We start from the raw sequence: 17,476 nt of genomic DNA, 5'->3' as shown, positions 1-17,476 counted from the left end.
CCAAGCCTTGAGCTTGCCCAGCCAGTTAATCCATTACATGATCCTTAGATTAAGATTCCAAGGCTTAAACTAATTTTTTTTTTGAGGTACCAGGGCTGGGGACTGAACCCAGAACTTCGTAACTGCTGAGTCATGTTGGTAACCCTGAGTTGGTTTTTTCATTTATTTTGCTTATTGTTTGTTTTTTTTTTTTAGGAGGCACCGGAACCCAAACCCGGGACCTCTTGTGTGGGAAGCAGGTGCTCAACTACTTGAGCCACATCTGCTCTGTAAACCAGTGGTTTTGATAATTGGGACAACAGCTCTGTTCTCTGTTGCCCAAATGCAGCTGCCAAGCTTTGCAAAAGGCCAAAATTTAGGGCTAGGTAATATCAGAAATTGACCATCTAAGGCAATCAACCATATGGCAGCACAAAGAACCCACTGAAGAAACATTCCATTGCCATTATCACATTTTTATAGTGCTAGAAAGTTTGAGCCAAACAAAATGACAGCTACAGAAGAAGCGATGAAACCAGTGGCCGGAGCTGTGGCTTATTGCTCAGGGGTCCTGTAGTGCCCCCAGGGAGCTGGTTCACTGTAGTCTCGCTGTCCTTTCAAGAGCGTTGGGCTGCAGGCAGGCAGTGGTGAGGCTTGCTCTCGACCGGCACACCTGAGCTCCGCCTGCAGAGCACCGGTGGGGAGCCAGCACTCTCACTCCCTTTGCTCCCTGGGGCAGCCTCACCAGGCTTTCTCTGAACAAACTTCCTTGTATTTGTATTACTAACCACACACCTGAGTTCACTGTGGTTTCAGTCCCTTGTTTTATACTCTAGCTTTCCTTCTAGGAACATGTACATCCCAAGATGCAAAAATAAATTTTTAAAAATTATTATTAAGGAAGTTGCTACTTGAAAGAAAGAAGCTAGTTTTATTTATTTATTTAAGGAGGTACTAGGAATTGAACCTGTGACCTTTTATATGGAAAGCAGGCACTCATCCACTGAGCTATGCCCACTCCTCTGTCACTTTTTAAAAAGTTATTGTTTTTGGATGCTGGAGACAAACATCTTTATTAAAGATACTGCCCCAAATTTGACAAACATTTCAAAACAGATTTGTAAACATAATGCTTGCCTTTACAACTGGCAGCACTTTGGAAAGACAATACTAAATGACAGTACAACTTGAATTAACATTACTTCAAATTCCTTATATTTTTAACCACATAATTTATGTTCCCACATGATGAAACAAGTGATAATTTAAGTCACATATATGCCCCATGAAATGAAAATGTGTGCTGTTTTGATGAATCACAGTATGATATGTTTAACTATATCTGCTTTTTAATAATCCTGGTGCCCAGGATAAAACAAACAAACAAACCAAAAAAAAACCTCAGATATATATTACATGTAGGTAATAACCTCTTTGCATATGTGTCTTCAAAAAATACTTTGTAGAAGTGGATGTGGTGCAAGCAATTGAGCCTGCTTCCCACATGGGAGGTCCAGGGCTCATTTTCTGGTACCTCCTAAGGAAAACCAACAAAACATTATAGCAGTATGTAAGTAGGTACCTGCATGTTTAATTTTATACTTTTGTTCCCAAACTGTAGGCCTCTTTCATTTTAATAACATAATGATTTTACCTAACATTATTAAAGCTGACAAACTGTTGAAATGGAAATGCATTGTCTTCTGCAATAAAGTAACAATTTGACAGAAAAAAGCCCTTGTAGTAGCATCTGTCAGTTATTTAACCTTAGCATTTGGTCTTCTAGGAGTTGCAGCTTTTTTTCTGATGCTTGCTCACATCCACATAACCTGTACACACACAGTTCAAGCACACGCTTCAGACTCTGGTAGGTGTGCTTCCTGTTGCTCTAATCAAGTGGGAAGCGGTGTAGCTTATGTTTAACCACACTATGTACTCAACTAGTAAACACCTTAAGGCAACCATTGCAATGAGGAGTTAACTTGCAGGCAGATTTACTGTTCTAGATCAAGTAAGCCTGTATATACATATGTGTATGTATATCTACGTACGTACATATATACTTAGTTTTTTGTATTTTGTGCGCAATTCTAATCATTCTACAACTTATGGCAAAGAGTTCACATTAAGAAGGGTCAGAAAATCGGTTTATGTTTATCCTGAAGCATTTGACTTTGGATATTATTATTATTATTTTTTATGCACACAACATTGAAGTGTGAGAATTGGGTTCCCAATATCTTACAAAAAAATTCCTAGTGACAAACATAAGTTTTTGATGAAAAAAAATGACTTGACGTATAGATACTGTATCTCCCCTATCTGCCTAAAATAAAAGATTTCTTATTGACATAAACACAAGTCTTTAGGGGAAAAACAGGACCAGAGAAAGCTTCAAAAATACAGGGAAGTGAAGTAAAGTGGAAAAAAAAAAAGGGAACTCAAGTTTACTAATACTGAAACTTTCAACAGGCAAAATTTCATCCTTTTGGAATCTTCATGCAACTCATTTGGAATTTTAATTAAATAAACTTAACTTTATTCTCATCTTCTGGCCCCAGCAGAGTTCTAGTGCCATGACTCTGCTTGCTGTTGGTCAAATTTGCCTATTAGTCTTTTAATATGAGCCAGCTTATTATGAAAATTCATCTGTATTTTTCTTCCTGGTAATTAGGACTAGACTGCTTGATCTTCTGATACTCTTGTAAAACTTCATGAACATTCTGATGCTTTTTTGAGCTCAGAGAAAGGTACTTTCATTTTGCACCAAGTCTGATAAATCTAGCCACAGTCTCCATCCTGGTCTGCAAGGCCCTGTACTCATAATACTTGGCATTGAAGTCATCCCTGTAATTCTGGCATTGCTCATAGGAGACAATAACAATATATTTTATCAAATAATCTGGGAGTGCTGGTGTTGAGGAAGACTCTTTTGAGGCAGCACAGCTCTCTTTAACTCCTTCATTGGAACGTGACTGGAGTTATTTAACTTGGCAAGTTCCCTCAACAGTCTCAGTGTCATTTCTTTATTTTTTTCCAAACAAATCAGTTTTATTGGTATGTACCGATAAAGCATACAGTTCATCCAAAGTGTATAATTATTGGTATTTGGTGTAATCATGTAGTTGCGCATTTATCATTTCAGTCATTATTGGAGAATTTTCATCATTCCAGTAATAATAATAATAATGAAAAAAAAAAAAAAGGAAAAAAGCTCTACCCCTTAAAAATTACCTCTCAATCGTTCTATGCTTCCCCTGGCATACACATCTGCTATTCTGTTTCTGTTTTTCAATTTATTTCTATTTCTATTTTCCATAGATGGAGTCAAACAATATGTAGTACCTGTTGTCTAGTTTCTTTCTCTTAGTAGATACTACTGTTTTTTTAATTTAAAAATTTATTTTTATATAAATTGTTACAATTACTCAGTTAAAATAAGATAACCACAATAACAATAAATCTACTTTAGTTAGCAGTTACACTCCCCCCACCACCTTATTTTTGTTCATTCCTCAGTCTTGAGGCATTTGGGATGATGTGCCCTCTGACTGCTTCAGGCTGAGAAAGGATATAGATATTATGGGGCAGAGGAATGAAATAGTTTTGCTTGCAGTTGGAGATATCCCTTGTTTTGGGGCTGGGACTGGTCAATCACTGTCATTTTGTTAGATGTCCAGGAAAGGCCCTAAGAACAGGAGAGTAGGAGTTGGCCACATAACTTGTAGGATTTCAAGGCTCAACCAGCGTAGGAGCAATTGGAAGGCTTTAAGTCTTAGAGAAATAAACTTAACAAGTAAGTGGAAGGTAGAAGAGTCATGATGAGGGGGTTTATAAATGGATAACTACCATTTTGACTAAAACTATCAGAAGGTAGTCTTGAGTCTTCTGGCCTTCTGAGTGCTAGGGGAATTGGAGTTAGAATTCATAGTCTAATAACTCAGCACTACCTCAGTTGTCGTTTGTAACTCTAACTAGTATGAAAATACCCAACGAATATCTGAACATTTTTATATACCCTATATACATGGAACAGCAACAATCCCCCAAGTGCAAGGGCAATGACCAGTGAAGAAGGATGGTCCAGAGCCCTTGATACTGATGACTATGCTTATGAGCCTGCATGCCTGAAGTTTTGACTAGGCCTAGAGCTGCAGAGTGCCTAAGAGTTACCTCCTGAGAGCTTCCGTGTTGCTCAAATGTGGCCACTCTCTAAGCCAAACTTAGCGTGTAAATGCATTATCTTACTCCCAGCATGGGACTTGACTCTCAGGGATGAGCCTCCCTGGTACCAAGGGATTACTACCAATCACTAGCTAATGATGCAATTAGAAAAAGACCTTGAATAAAAGGGGAATATTGATAAAGACAAATGAGATTATATGGCTAAGAGTCTTCAAAAAAGAGTTGGGAGGTCATCAGAGGGGTCGTGCTTATGCACGTCTCAGCAGGATCCCAGAGAGAGCCAAAGTAGATACAATTAGATAGAATCCCAGGTACTGTTGCTCCTGAGAGCTATGGAGACACACAGGCTCTATGGTCATGGCAGATGGCCCTGGAGTTCAGTGCCTTGTCAGTGGGCCCTACTTTGTAATTTGTGTTCCTGAGTGTGATAGAGTTGGACTCAGATGTGACCTTTCTACACATGCCTCTTCTGTCACTTTTACTGAACCTGTGGTTGGTACTGGGGTTGGTGTATACTCAGGAAACTTGAAGCTCTGGACTGGGCATGTGCCAGCTGGGTCCTGAGCCTGAGCAGAGTTGTAACTCCTACTCTCTGGTTCATTGGACTTACCCAGGCCAACTAACAGGGAGGTGAATATGGTCAACCCCCACAACAGGGAACTGAGAGTGCCTACAACTGCAAGCAGGAGAATCACATCCATCAGCCATGTGGGATCTAAGCCCCCTCTAGATTTCAAGGTGAAGTGGACATTACTATCCCAGGGTCCACAGGATGGAGGAATAAAATATTGATTAGAGTGGACTTACTGGTATTCTATTATAGAGCTGTTGTAACTCTAGCAATGAAATTTTATCATTGATGTATGTGGAGAAAATGGCCTTAGTAGTTGCTGAGGGCAGGGAGAGGGAAGAAGAGATGTGATGTGGGGGCATTTTTGAGACTTGGAGTTGTCCTAAATGATATTGTAGGGACAGAAGCTGGACATTATATATCCTGCCATAACCAACTGAATAGACTGGGGAGAATGTAAACTACAATGTAAACTAATACCCATGTGATGCAGCAGTACTCCAAAATGTATTCACCAAATGCAATGAATGTGCCACAATGATGAAAGAGGTTGTTAATGTGGGAGGAGTGGGGTGTGGTGTGGTGTGGGATATATGGGAACCTCTTATATATATATATATATATGTTTTTTTTTAAAGATTTATTTCTTCATTTATTTCTCTCTCCTCCCCCCTCCCACCCTGATTGTCTGTTCTCTGTGTCTATTTGCTGTGTCTTCTTTGTCTGCTTCTATTGTCAGCGGCACAGTAATGTGTGTTTCTTTTTTTGTTGCATCATTTGTTGTGTGAGCTCTCCATGTATGTGGTGCCATTCCTGGGCAGGCTGCACTTTCTTTTCACGGTGGGCGGCTCTCCTTATGGGGCGCACTCCTTGTGTGTGGGGCTCCCCTACATAGGGGACAACCCAGTGTGGCAGGGCACTCCTTGCATGCATCAGCGCTGTGCATGGTCGAGCTCCACACGGGTCAAGGTGGCCCGGGGTTTGAACCACGGACCTCCCATATGGTAAACAGACGCCCTAACCACTGGGCCAAGTCCGCTTCCCTCTTTGAGGCTCTTTAAAACATAATCTTTTAAGGTATATGAGAGGACATTAGGATTCAGATTGGCTACCTATTTCAGAATTGCTCTGAGGAAGTTCTTGTCTTTTTAATTGATGCCATCTTTCTGCAGTGGAGCAAGCAGCTCAGGTTTCTTGTAGGCCTTCAGTGCCAGTAAATGAATCACTTTGTCCCTTTATGGCTGCTGAGAAGCACTGCTGCTGCTGTGTGTCTTTTGAATTGTATTTGTAGGGTTCATGGGAGTTGACCTTTTTCTCTTAGGTACTGCATCTGAAACATCTTGAGCTGCTTTCTGAATTTGCACTCTTTTTCCTACGTATATGGCTTGATAACCATATATGGTTTGATAACTTCTGTGCTATGGTTGTGGGATTTCTTCTCTGCCTGGATCATTCTTTCTTGTGTCATCTGATACCAGTTGTTTGTTGCACAAATTAAATTTTTTTAATCTTGTTTAAATCCCATACATTTGAGCTGGGAGGCTCCAGAGCTGGAGAATGTTTGCTGGATGCAGTCGAAACTGCCTTGAGGGTTATCTTTACCCACATTTGACAAATAAAAGCTAAAGTTATGTACTTCTTTGGGGAGATTGCTTGTTAGGAATTTTGACGAGTCCTTGGAGCCCTTGGAACTGAATCGAAGGTGAAAAAGGAATTAAATTTTTGTGGCCCTGGTAGGTCTCTGGTGCCCCGATCGCCGTCTCAGTGAGGTTCATGTGAGTACAGTGATACTGTCCTGCTCCACATGCCTGCATGGCAACCTAAAGTGGTCCTCCTCCTGCAGGCCTGCTGCCATCTTAAAGGCCACAGTGTGCCACAGCCGTCACTGTGACAGCCATCCCACTTCTGGCATACTGTAATTTAGTGCCACTTGTTTTTGTAAATAAAGTTTTATTGGCACACAGAAAAACCCCCGTGTTTATGTGTTGTCTGTGGCTGCTTTCATGTTGTAATGACAGAGCTAATTAATTTTGACAAGAACTATATGGCTTTTAAGATATAACTTACTGTATGGCTCTTTATGGAAGTTTTTCAACCCCATCTCTGGGTCTAGTTTTCAAACTTTAGTGTCTATCTGAATCACCTGGAGGGCTTGTTAAAACACTCATTGCTAGGCCCTATTCCCAGAATAATGGATTATGTAGCTGTATTATTAATTAATTAATTTTAAGATTTATTTTTTATTTTTCTTTCTCTCCCCCTCCCAGTTGTCTGCTCTTTGTGTCCATTCACTGTGTGTTCTTCTGTGACTGCTTCTATCCTTATCAGTGGCACCAGGAATCTGTGTTTCCTTTTGTTGTGTCATCTTGTTGTGTCAGACCTCCATGTGTGCGGCACCATTCTCGGGCAGGCTGCACTTTCTTTCGTGCTGGGCAGCTCTCCTTACGGGGTGCACTCCTTGTGTGTGAGGCTCCCCTACACGGGGGCACCCCTGCATGGCACAGCACTCCTTGCGTGTATCAGCACTGCGCATGGGCCAGCTCCACACGGGTCAAGGTGGCCCGGGGTTTGAACCGTGGACCTCCATGTGGTAGATGGGTGCCCTATCTACTGGGCCAAGTCCACTTCCTGTATATTAGTTATTTAATGCTGTGTAAAAAATTACCCAAGAAATTAGTGGATTAAAACAACAAATATTTATTATCTCATGTAGTTTTTTTTTAATTTATATTTTTTATTAGAGTAGTTGTAGGTTTGCAGAAAAATAATGCATCTCATACCATTTTTGTGGGCCTGGTATTTACAGGTGGCCTAGCAGGGTGGTTCTGGTTGTGGTCTCGTGGTCAGCTGGGGCTGCAGCCATTTTGTAGTTTGACTGGTTTGAAGGATGCACTGCTAAGATGACTGACTTGCATCACTGGCAAATTAGTGCTGGCCTTTGACAGGAGGCCTCTGTTCCTCATCATGTGGACCTTGCTGTGGTGATTGAGTGACCTCATGGCATGGCAGCTGGCTTTTCATAGAGAAAGCAAACAGGAGGGAACTAAGTGAAAGGGAACAATGTCTTTTCTGACCTGGCCTCAGAAATCACACTCTGTTGTGATGGTTTGAATTTTGTGAATCCTAGAAAAGATTATGTTCTTAAATAATCCATTCCTGTGAGTGTGGGGTCCTTTGAGTGCATCAAATTCAGTTAAGGGGCCTTTGATTAGAGCGCTTGATTAGATTGCTTTCAGGTTTTTGATTAGAGTATATGTCAGTGAGGCATGACCCAGGTTGGGTCTCTGCCCTCTTGCTGGGTCTTATATAAACTGAGAACACACAGAAAAGACACAGAGAAAGGGTGCTCTGCCATTTTGACCCTGCCATGTGAAGGAAAGGACTCCAGGTTCACCTACAGCTGCAGAAAGATAGAGAAGCCCAAGAGGCTCCAGGAGCTATGCCTAGGGAGAGAAGCCAGATTGCCCACAGCTGAGCTTGAGGAGAAAGTAGAGGGAGATTGGCAGACCCTCCAGGATCTGCTGGCAGCCAGCCTTTGGTGAGAAAGCATCTCTGATGGTGCCTTGAATTGGACTTTTCACTGTCTCAGAACTGTAAGCTTTTACCTCAAATTAATTTCCTTTATAAAAGTCAACCCATTTCTGGTAATTTTGTATTGGCAGCTTTAGCAACATCCTATTGGTTTAAAAATTCATCCCTATTTAATGTGGGAGGAGATTGCACCAAGGCATGAATTCTAGGAGGCCAGAATCTTTGGAGGCCATCTTGGAAGCTGGCTGCCCCAGTAGGTCTGTGGCAAGACCTGAGAACGTGGTTTTCTAACAAGTTCCCAGGTGATGCTAATTTTGTTGACCTGGGGACCCTTAGAGAACACTACCTCAAGGAGTGCCCAAGAAAATCCACTGAATGTATGAAGGAAATACTAGCATATTTATACACGGGTATCTGTATTTTACAAAAATATGAATGAGATTTCACATATATATCAATGTATAAATAACTGTGCTGGGTGAGTGCTCAAATTTTAGTTAAGGGGTAAATGATCAAACATTATGGAACATCTAAACTGTGGGATAAGTCCCCAATTACTTATAATCTTGTTCCTGATTATGTCTGTGAGGCTTTTTATTTTTTTCTTTATTAGAGAAATTGTGGGTTTAACGAACAATGGCGCATAAAAGCATTAGAAAAGGATTCCCATATACCACCCCACCACCAACACCTTGCATTGGTATGCAACATTTGTTACAATTGATGATAGCACATTTTTATAATTCTGTTAATTAAAGTCCATGGTTTAATTTAGGTTTCCTATTTGTGTAGTGTAGTCACATGGATTAAAAATTTTTTAATTCTATTGTCATATATACAATCTAACATTTCCCTTTTAATCATATTCAGATATATATTTGAGTGCTATTTGCATTTACAATGTTGTGTTACCATCATTACCATCCATTACCAAAATGTTTCCATCATTCCAAATAGGAACCCTGTACATTTTAAGCCTTAACTTCCCATTCTCTATCCCAATCCCATCCCCTGGTAACCTATATTCTAGATTCTGATTCTTTGAGTTTGCTTTATTGTTTTGAGTCAGATCATACAATATTTGTCCCTTTGTTTCTGCTTTATTTCACTCAAAGTGATATCTTCTAGGTTCATGTTGTCATATGTATCAGGACTTCATTCCTTTTTATGACTGAATAATATTCCATTGTATGTATATACCACACTTTATTTTTTCATTCATCAGTTGATGGACATCTGGGCTGCTTCCATCTTTTGGCAATTGTGAATAATGGTTCTATGAACATTGGTTCGAATCCCTCCTTTCAGTTCTTTTAGGTATATATCTAGAAGTGGGATTACTGAGTCATATAGTAGTTCTATACTTACTTTTCTGAGGAACTGCCAATCTGTCCCCCACAGTGGTGCTACCATTTTACATTGCCACTAGCAATGAATGACTGTTCCTATTTCCCCGCATCCTCTCCAACGTTTGTTATTGTCCATTTTATTAGTAGCAGCCATTCTAGTGGGTGTGAAATGTTATCTCATTATGGTTTTGATTTGCCTTTCCTTGATGGCTAATAATGTTCAGCATATTTTCATGCACTTTCTTGCCATTTGTATATCTTCTTTGGAGAGATGTCTATTCAAGCCTTTACCCATTTTAAAATTGGGTTGTCTTTTTGTTGTTAAGCTGAAGGTTTATATATTCTGGATACTAATCCTTTATATCAGATATATGGTTTCCAAATATTTTCTCCTATTGTGTAGGTTGTTTTACTTTCATGATAAAGTACTTTGAGTAAGAAAAATTTTAATTTTGATAAGGTCCCATTTACCTATTTTTTCTTTGTTGCTTGTGCTTTGGTATGAAATCTAAGAAACCATTTTCTGCACAAGGTCCTGAAGATGCTTCCCAACATTTTCTTCTAAAAGTTTGATAGTTCTAGTTCCTGTATTAAGTTTTTGATCCATTTTGAGTTGATTTTTGCATATTGTATGAGGTGGTGGTCCTGCTCCCTTTTTTTGCAAATGGAGATTCAGTTTTCCCAGCACCCCTTGTTGAAGATACTGTTGTTTCCCAAATGAGTGATTTTTGCCACCTCGTTGAATTCTATTCCAGTGGTCTATATGTCTGACTTTGTGCCAAGACCATGTTGTACTGGTTACTGTGGCTTTATAACAAGTTTCAAGATTGGGAAGTGTGAGTAGTCTGACTTCATTCTTTTTCAAGATGCTTTTAGCTATTTGGGGCCCCTTACCCTTCCATATGAATTTGATGATTGCCTTTTCCATATCTGCAAAGAAGGTTGTTGGAATTTTATATGGGACTACATTGAATCTATAAATTGCTTTGAGTAGTATTGACATCTTTTTGTAAATTTTATTTTCATTCTTAAAGATGCATTTTATTTATTTATTCACACCCCCCTCATTGGCACTTGCTGTCTGCTCTCTGTGTCTGCTGGTCTTCTCTTTTGGAGGCATCGGGAACTGAACCTGGGATCTCCCATGTGGGAGAGAAGTGCTCAATTGCTTGAGCCACTGCAGCTCCCAGGTTTGTTGTGACTCTCATCGACTTTCCTGTTTGTATCTCTTTGTTGTGTTATCTTGTATCAGCTCTCTGCGCTTGCCCATCACACCAACTCACCTTCTCCAGGAGGCCCCAGGAACCAAACCCAGGACCTCCCATGTGGTATTTGGGAGCTCAATCACTTGAGCCGCATCTGCTTCCGAGTATGGACATCTTAGTAATGTTTTGTCTTCTAATCCATGATTATGGACTATCTTTCCATTTATTTATGTCTTTAATTTCTTTCAGTAATGTTTTGTAGTTTTCTGTGTACAAGTCCTTTGCATCCTTGGTCAGATTTATTCCTAAACATTTGATTGTTATCATAAATGGAATATTTTTCTTGATTTCTTCTTCTGATTATTAATTGCCTGTGTATAGAAACACTATTGTTATTTTTGGATGTTGATCTTGTACCTTGCCACTTTGCTGAAGTCATTTATTAGGTCTGAGAGCTTTGTTGTGGATTTTTCAGGATTTTCTGTATATAGGATCATACCATCTGCAAATAGGGAAAGTTTTACTTCTTCCCTTCCAAATTGGATGCCTTTTATTTCTATTTCCTACCTAATTGTGCTGGCAAGAACTTTCAGTACAATGTAGAATAACAATGGAGGCAGTGGGCATTCTTGTCTTATTTCTGATCTTAGAGGGAAAGGTTTCAGTCTTTCACCATTAAGATGTTAGCTGTGGGTTTTTCATATTTGCCTTTTATCATGTTGAGGTTGTTTTCTTTTATTCCTAGTGATATAAATTTTTTTAAAATCAAGAAGTGGTACTGCTTTTGTCAGTTGTTTTTTCTGCATCAATTGATATGATCATGTGGTTATTTTCCTTCATTCTGTTAATGTGGTATATTACATTAATTGATTTTCTTATGTTGAGCCAACCTTGCATATCAGGGATAAATCCCACTTGCCATTGGCATATAATTCCTTCAGTATGCTATTGGATTTGGTCTCCTAGTATTTTGTTGAGGATTTTTGCATCTACATTCACAAGAGATATTAGTCTGTAGTTTTCTTGTATCTTTATTCAGCTTTGGTTTAATGGTAAGAGTTTGAGCAGAATTGAAGTTGTCTTCTTGGAACGTTTGGTAGAATTCCCTGTGAGGCTATCTGGTCCTGAGCTTTTCTTTTCGTTTGTGTGATTTTTTGGTTTGTTTATTATTATTATTATTGTAATGAAAATGAAAATACCTTGGGTTTTTCTTTGTTGGGAGGTTTTTGATGACTGATTCAATCTCTTTACTAGTTATTGGTTTGCTGAGATGTTCTATTTTTTCTTGAGTTAATGTAGGTAGTTTGTGTGTTTCTACGAATTTGTCCATTTCATTTATATTATCTAATTTATTGGCATACAGTTGTTCATATTATCCTTTTAATTTCGGCAGGGGTCAGTAGTGTTGTTCCCCTTTTCATTTCTGATTTTTGTTATACATATCCTTTCTCATTTTTTTCTTTGTCTAGCTAAAGATCAGCTTTATTGATCTTTTCAAAGCGCCAACTTTTGGTTTTATTGTTTCCTTTGTATTTTTGTTTTCTATTTCATTTATTCCCCCTATCTTTATTTCCTTCCTTCTATTCACTTTGGGTTTGGTGTACTCTTCCTTTTCTAGCTCTTCTAATTTTGAGGTTGGGTTTCTAATTTGAAGTGTTTTTTAATGTAAGGATTTAAAGCTATAAATTTCCCTCTCAGCACTGCCTTTGCTGGATCCTGTCAGTTTGAGTATGTTACATTTTCATTTTCATTCACTTCAAGAGATATCCAAATTTTGCTTTTGATTTTCTCTTTAACCCATTGATTGTTTAAGAGTATGTTGTTTAGTTTCCACATACTTGAAATTTCCATTTTTCCCTCTGTTATTGATTTCTAGTTTTAGTCCATTGTGTTCAGAGCGCATACATTGAATGATTTCAATATTTTTGAATTTACTGAGACTTTTGACCCAACATAGAGGCTATCCATGGGAGAATGACCCATGTGTGCTTGAAATATGTATATTCTGTTTTTGTTGGGTGAAGTGTTCTATATATGTCTGTTAGGTCTAGTTGTTTTAATATATCATTCCAAGTTCAGTACTTATAGATCTTCTGACTGTATGTTCTATTCATTATTGAGAGTGGTATGTTAAATCTCCTACTATTAATGTAGAACTGTCAATTTCTTCCTTCAAATCTGTCAGTATTTAGTTCACATATTTTGGGGCTCTGCTGTTTGGTTCATATATATTTATAATTGTTACATCTTCCTGTTGAATTGTCCAAGATCTTTATAAGTATGTAATGACCATTGTAATCCCTTATAACTTTTTTTAAAGATCTATTTATTTATTCATCACCACCACCCCCATTGTTTGTGCTCACTGCCTGCTCTCTGTGTCTGCTCGTTTCCACTAGGAGGCACTGGGAACCAAACCTGGGACCTCCCATGTGGGAGAGAAGTGCTCAATCACTTGAGCCACCTCCGCTCCCTGGTATGTTGTATCTTTCATTGTCTTTCCTCTTTGTGTCTCTTTGTTGCATCAGCTCACCTTGCCTGCCCATCATGCCAGCTCGCCTTCTCCAGGAGTCCTCAGGAACTGAACCTATGACCTCCCTTGTATTTAGATGGGAGCTCAGTCTCTTGAACCACATCTGCTTCGCACCTCATAACTGTTTTTGACTTAAAGTTTACTTCATCTGGTAGTTGTATAGCCACCCTAGCTCACTTTGGTCACTATTTGCGTGGTATATATTTTTTCATCCTTTCACCCTCAACCTACTTGCATCTTTGACTTTTTGGTGAGTGTCTTGCAGATAGCTTACAGTTGAGTCATCCTTTATTCATTCTGCCAATTTCTGCCTTTTGACTGGAGAGTTTTATCCATTTACATTTAAAGTCACTATTGATAATACAGGACTTTTTTCTCCCATATTGCTATTTGGCCTTTGTAAGTCTTCTACCATTTCCCCCCAGTTCCATTAAAGCCTACTTTTATATTTATTATCTTTCTTCTCTTGTACCATATTGAGTGCCTTCTTTCTATCTAGATAAATTTTCATCTGTTTTCCTTGTGCTTACCATAGGGTTAAAATTGAACATCTTAAAGGTACAATAATCATGTTTGGTTTGATACCAACTTAACTTCAATAGCATGCATATATATTTTTCCTATTCCCCTTTGTCATCCCCCCAATTTTTTGTACTTGTTACCACTTATATCTTTGCACATTTTATGTCCAAAACCATAGATTTATCATAACTTTTTATGCATTTGCATTTTAGCACGTTATACTAATGGATGTGCATATTCATATCTTTTGTTAAGTTTGGGAAGTTCTCTGTCATTATTTCATTGAATATCCCTTCTGCCACTTTCTCTCCTTCTTTCCCTTCTGGGACCCCCATAATGTGTATATTGATATGCTGGATGGTGTCCCACACTTAATATTTCTTTTTTCTTTCTATTCCTCAACTGACTCATTTCAGGTGACTTGTCTTCAAGTTCAGTGATTCTTTCTTCTGCCAGAAATCCTGGGCATTTTTTATTTTAGTTATTGAGTTCTTCAACCTGAGTAATTTTGTTTGGTTCCTTTTCAAAATTTCTATCTCTCTGCTTAGACTCTCATATTGTTCATTCATGGTTTTCTTGATATCCTTTAGTTCTTTCTCTGTACTTTCCTTTATTTCCTTGAGTATTTTTATTTTTTTATTTGTTTAAATATTTATTTTATTTATTTCTCTCCCCTTCTCCCCATTGTCTGCTCTCTGTGTCCATTTTGCTGTGTGTTCTTCTGTGTCCACTTGCATTCTTGTCACTTGGCACGAGGAAACTGTGTCGCTTTCTTTGTTGCATCATCTTGCTGTATCAGCACTCCGTGTGCGGCACCACTCCTGGGTGGGCTGTGCTTTTTTCACGTGGGGCAACTGTCCTTGCAGGGCACACTCCTTGCACGTGGGGCACCTCTATGTGGAGGACACTCCTGTGTGAACGGCACTTCTTGCATGCAGCAGCACTACGCATGGGCAAGCTCACCACACAGGTCAGGAGGCCCTGGGTATTAAACCCTAGACCCTCCATATGGTAGGCAGACACTCTGTCAGTTGAGCCACAACTGCTTCCCATCCTTGAGTATTTTTGAATTTTTTTTAAAGGCTTTGTTCAATATGTCCACATTCTTATTTTCTTTGTTGATGTTTTTTGGATTTTTGTCCTCATCCTTTTGATGGGCCATCATTTCCTGTTTCTTTTTCTTGTACTCTTTTTTCCCATGGTACATTTTAATATTTTAAATGTTAAATTTGAAATTTACTCCCTTGGATGTCTGTTTCTTGCTTTCGTAACCAAATGGTGATCAGACATATGTTTTGAACTTCAGCCCTCTTGTAAGGCAGGCATCTAGCCAAGGCAAAAGCAGCATGCATTGTTTTTCCTGTTGTTCTGGGTCTCTGTTCTGTTTTGGGCTCTTGCTTGTTAGTTGTTTTGGAGTTTACCTGTTTATAGGAGTTTGGTTGTCCGAGAGGGGACATACTTCCCTTTCCTGGATATTTCAAGTTGGCAGGACTTTGTCCCAGACTTTCTGCCTTTGTAGTTTCCTACATTGTTTCATTGTCTCATGCTACTTTTGCCTGGAGCAAATTCTGGTAGGAGGGTCACCCCACAGAGGACTTTCCCAAGTCGGTCTTTACTAACCAAAACAGGGTCAGGGATCCACAGAACGGGTGCAGGCTGCCTCCGCATGCCCTATAGAGGGGATAAGGAAGGATGCTAAGAGCTTCTCCGATGTCCCCAAAGCTGAACATTTCCGGCCTGCCCAGCAAATATAGCCCGTCAGCTAATTGTCTCCTGCAGCCCCTGAGGAGGTGCTCCATGTTTAAATCTCCTCTGTCTGGGGAGGGTTGAAACAATGCCTGCTGCAGTCTTTGGGTTTGGGGGAGGCTGTAATGGGAGTTGAACAGTGGCTGCCACCACCTTTGTCCTGGGCTGGGTTGAAATAATAGCTGCCCTCAAGGCCAGGACCCAGCGATCAATCCAAATTGCTAATCACAGGCCATGATCCATTGATCAGCCGTGCCCAGCCCTCTTCTTGGCGAGGAGGATTTTTATGTCTCTTTCTGTCAACACCGTATAGCCAGGGGCTGGACCCCATGGCGGCCTGCAGTGAGAATGGGGAGTGCGCACTGATAGATGCTGTGAGTGGAGAGGGTGATTTACAGTTCTTTACTGTAATTTTTTAGCCTCATCCTCCCACTCTTCCCTGGATGCTGTACATAGTTCTTTTGGTCTCTGGGATTTCAAAATTCTTGTTTCAGACAGTTTCTGCCTCTTTAATAGTTGTTTTGGTAGAAGGACTGAGCCCTGGAATTCTACTCCCTGCCATCTCTCCTGAAGTTCTGTGAGGCTTTATCTTAATACATCTGAAACCCTATTCTCCTATCATCTTGTGCTATTTTTAGTTCCATTAATTTATCAAGTATTTTTATGCCTCCAAGCCCTTGTTGATGTAGTCAGTCCATATTTATAAGGAACACAAGATTTATGGGTCAAGACTCAAAGCTTTTTTTCTCAATGGAGCTCAGTCTGATAGTTCAAAATAGAACTTTTCTTCTTCCTTTGCAATTATTTGTCCACCTTTCAGATATTTTTAGCATTCTACTGTAATAATTATTGCTGATATTTATGCCTCTGACCAGATTATTTTCTTAATCATCTTTTTATTTTTAGGAATTGGGACAGCTTGTGGCATGATGACAGGACCTAGTATGAAAATGTGTAAATAAAATTAGTGCCCTGGAAGAATCCTTATACTATGTTATATGTTGTGGGGAGCGATTTCTCATTTTCCACAACATATAATATTTGTAGTAGGCATCCTATGTCGCAGTTTCTCTTCATCTATGAACAGTTAACGTGACAAGTGTTAATTACCAAACATATGTTGTATGTAATCCAGGTTCAGTCAGTTTACATTGAATATGAATGTGCTGTTCCAGGGGTCACTGTCATTCAGGGACATGACCGTGGGCTCCACCCAGGAGGAGTGGCAGCACCTGGACCCTGCTCACAGGACCCTGTACAGGGACATGATGCTGGAGAACTACAGCCACCTCCTTTCAGTGGGTAGAGGTTGTGTTTTATCTAACTCCCAATAACATTTGTTTCCTTTTTTAGTTGCAGATATATACATGGTTTCTTTGTAGAGATAATGATTTATAAGCTTGAAATTCAGGAGTCAGAAACTGATTGATTCCTTTTGGACACTATAAAAACTTTGTGTTCTTCTCTCCAGTGAAATGTTCAAGTGGGCCTATTTTTGTTAAGCTTCTATCTTCTTGGGGCATGCCCTGTCCTCTTTTAAAAATCCTGAACTTCAGGCCACCTGGCCCAAACACTGTCATTTCCCATCCACAGGGTATTGTGTAACCAAAGCAGAAGTGATCTTCAAGTTGGAGCAAGGAGAGGAGCCATGGTTAGAGGAAGAGAGCCAAAGCCAGAGCCTCCCAGGTGAGTTAGCGAGTACACAGGGAGCCACAACCAGGGAGTTCATTCAGACACTGGCATCTCTGAATTTTCAGGAACCTTTCCTTAGAATTACCAGAACTTTGGAGGTGACTGAGAATAATTGGCCTGCCTGCCTCAGATGCATGTATCACATTTGCAGATAATAGCTAAA

The 17,476-nt window shown here is 39.6% G+C and overlaps 1 protein-coding gene and 1 pseudogene across 12 annotated transcripts in view; one reads left to right on the top strand and one right to left on the bottom strand.

Moving 5' to 3' along the window:
- The window catches only part of LOC131278845 (uncharacterized), a 146,177-nt gene that overhangs the window by 31,668 nt on the left and 97,033 nt on the right, over positions 1 to 17,476 (top strand). For 7 of the 12 annotated variants that reach the window (XR_011649134.1, XR_009186299.2, XR_009186298.2 and 4 more), the window contains exons 5-6: positions 16,797 to 16,919; positions 17,215 to 17,307. The exons of the other annotated variants lie outside the window; for them this stretch is intronic. Coding sequence is in view for 1 of the 7 variants with exons in the window: in XM_058299446.2 (XP_058155429.1) it covers positions 16,797 to 16,919; positions 17,215 to 17,307 (216 nt within the window). In the remaining 6 variants the exon portion in view is untranslated. The remainder of the gene's footprint in view (positions 1 to 16,796; positions 16,920 to 17,214; positions 17,308 to 17,476) is intronic. 12 annotated transcript variants of the gene reach the window in all.
- LOC139439200 (RNA polymerase II elongation factor ELL2 pseudogene) lies at positions 535 to 6,590 on the bottom strand (annotated as a pseudogene).

This window comes from Dasypus novemcinctus, chromosome 6 (genome assembly GCF_030445035.2).
Source record: "Dasypus novemcinctus isolate mDasNov1 chromosome 6, mDasNov1.1.hap2, whole genome shotgun sequence".
Lineage (NCBI taxonomy): Eukaryota > Metazoa > Chordata > Mammalia > Cingulata > Dasypodidae > Dasypus > Dasypus novemcinctus.
The sequence above is the reverse complement of the archived record's forward strand: the minus strand, read 5'-3'. Positions and strand labels throughout refer to the sequence as shown.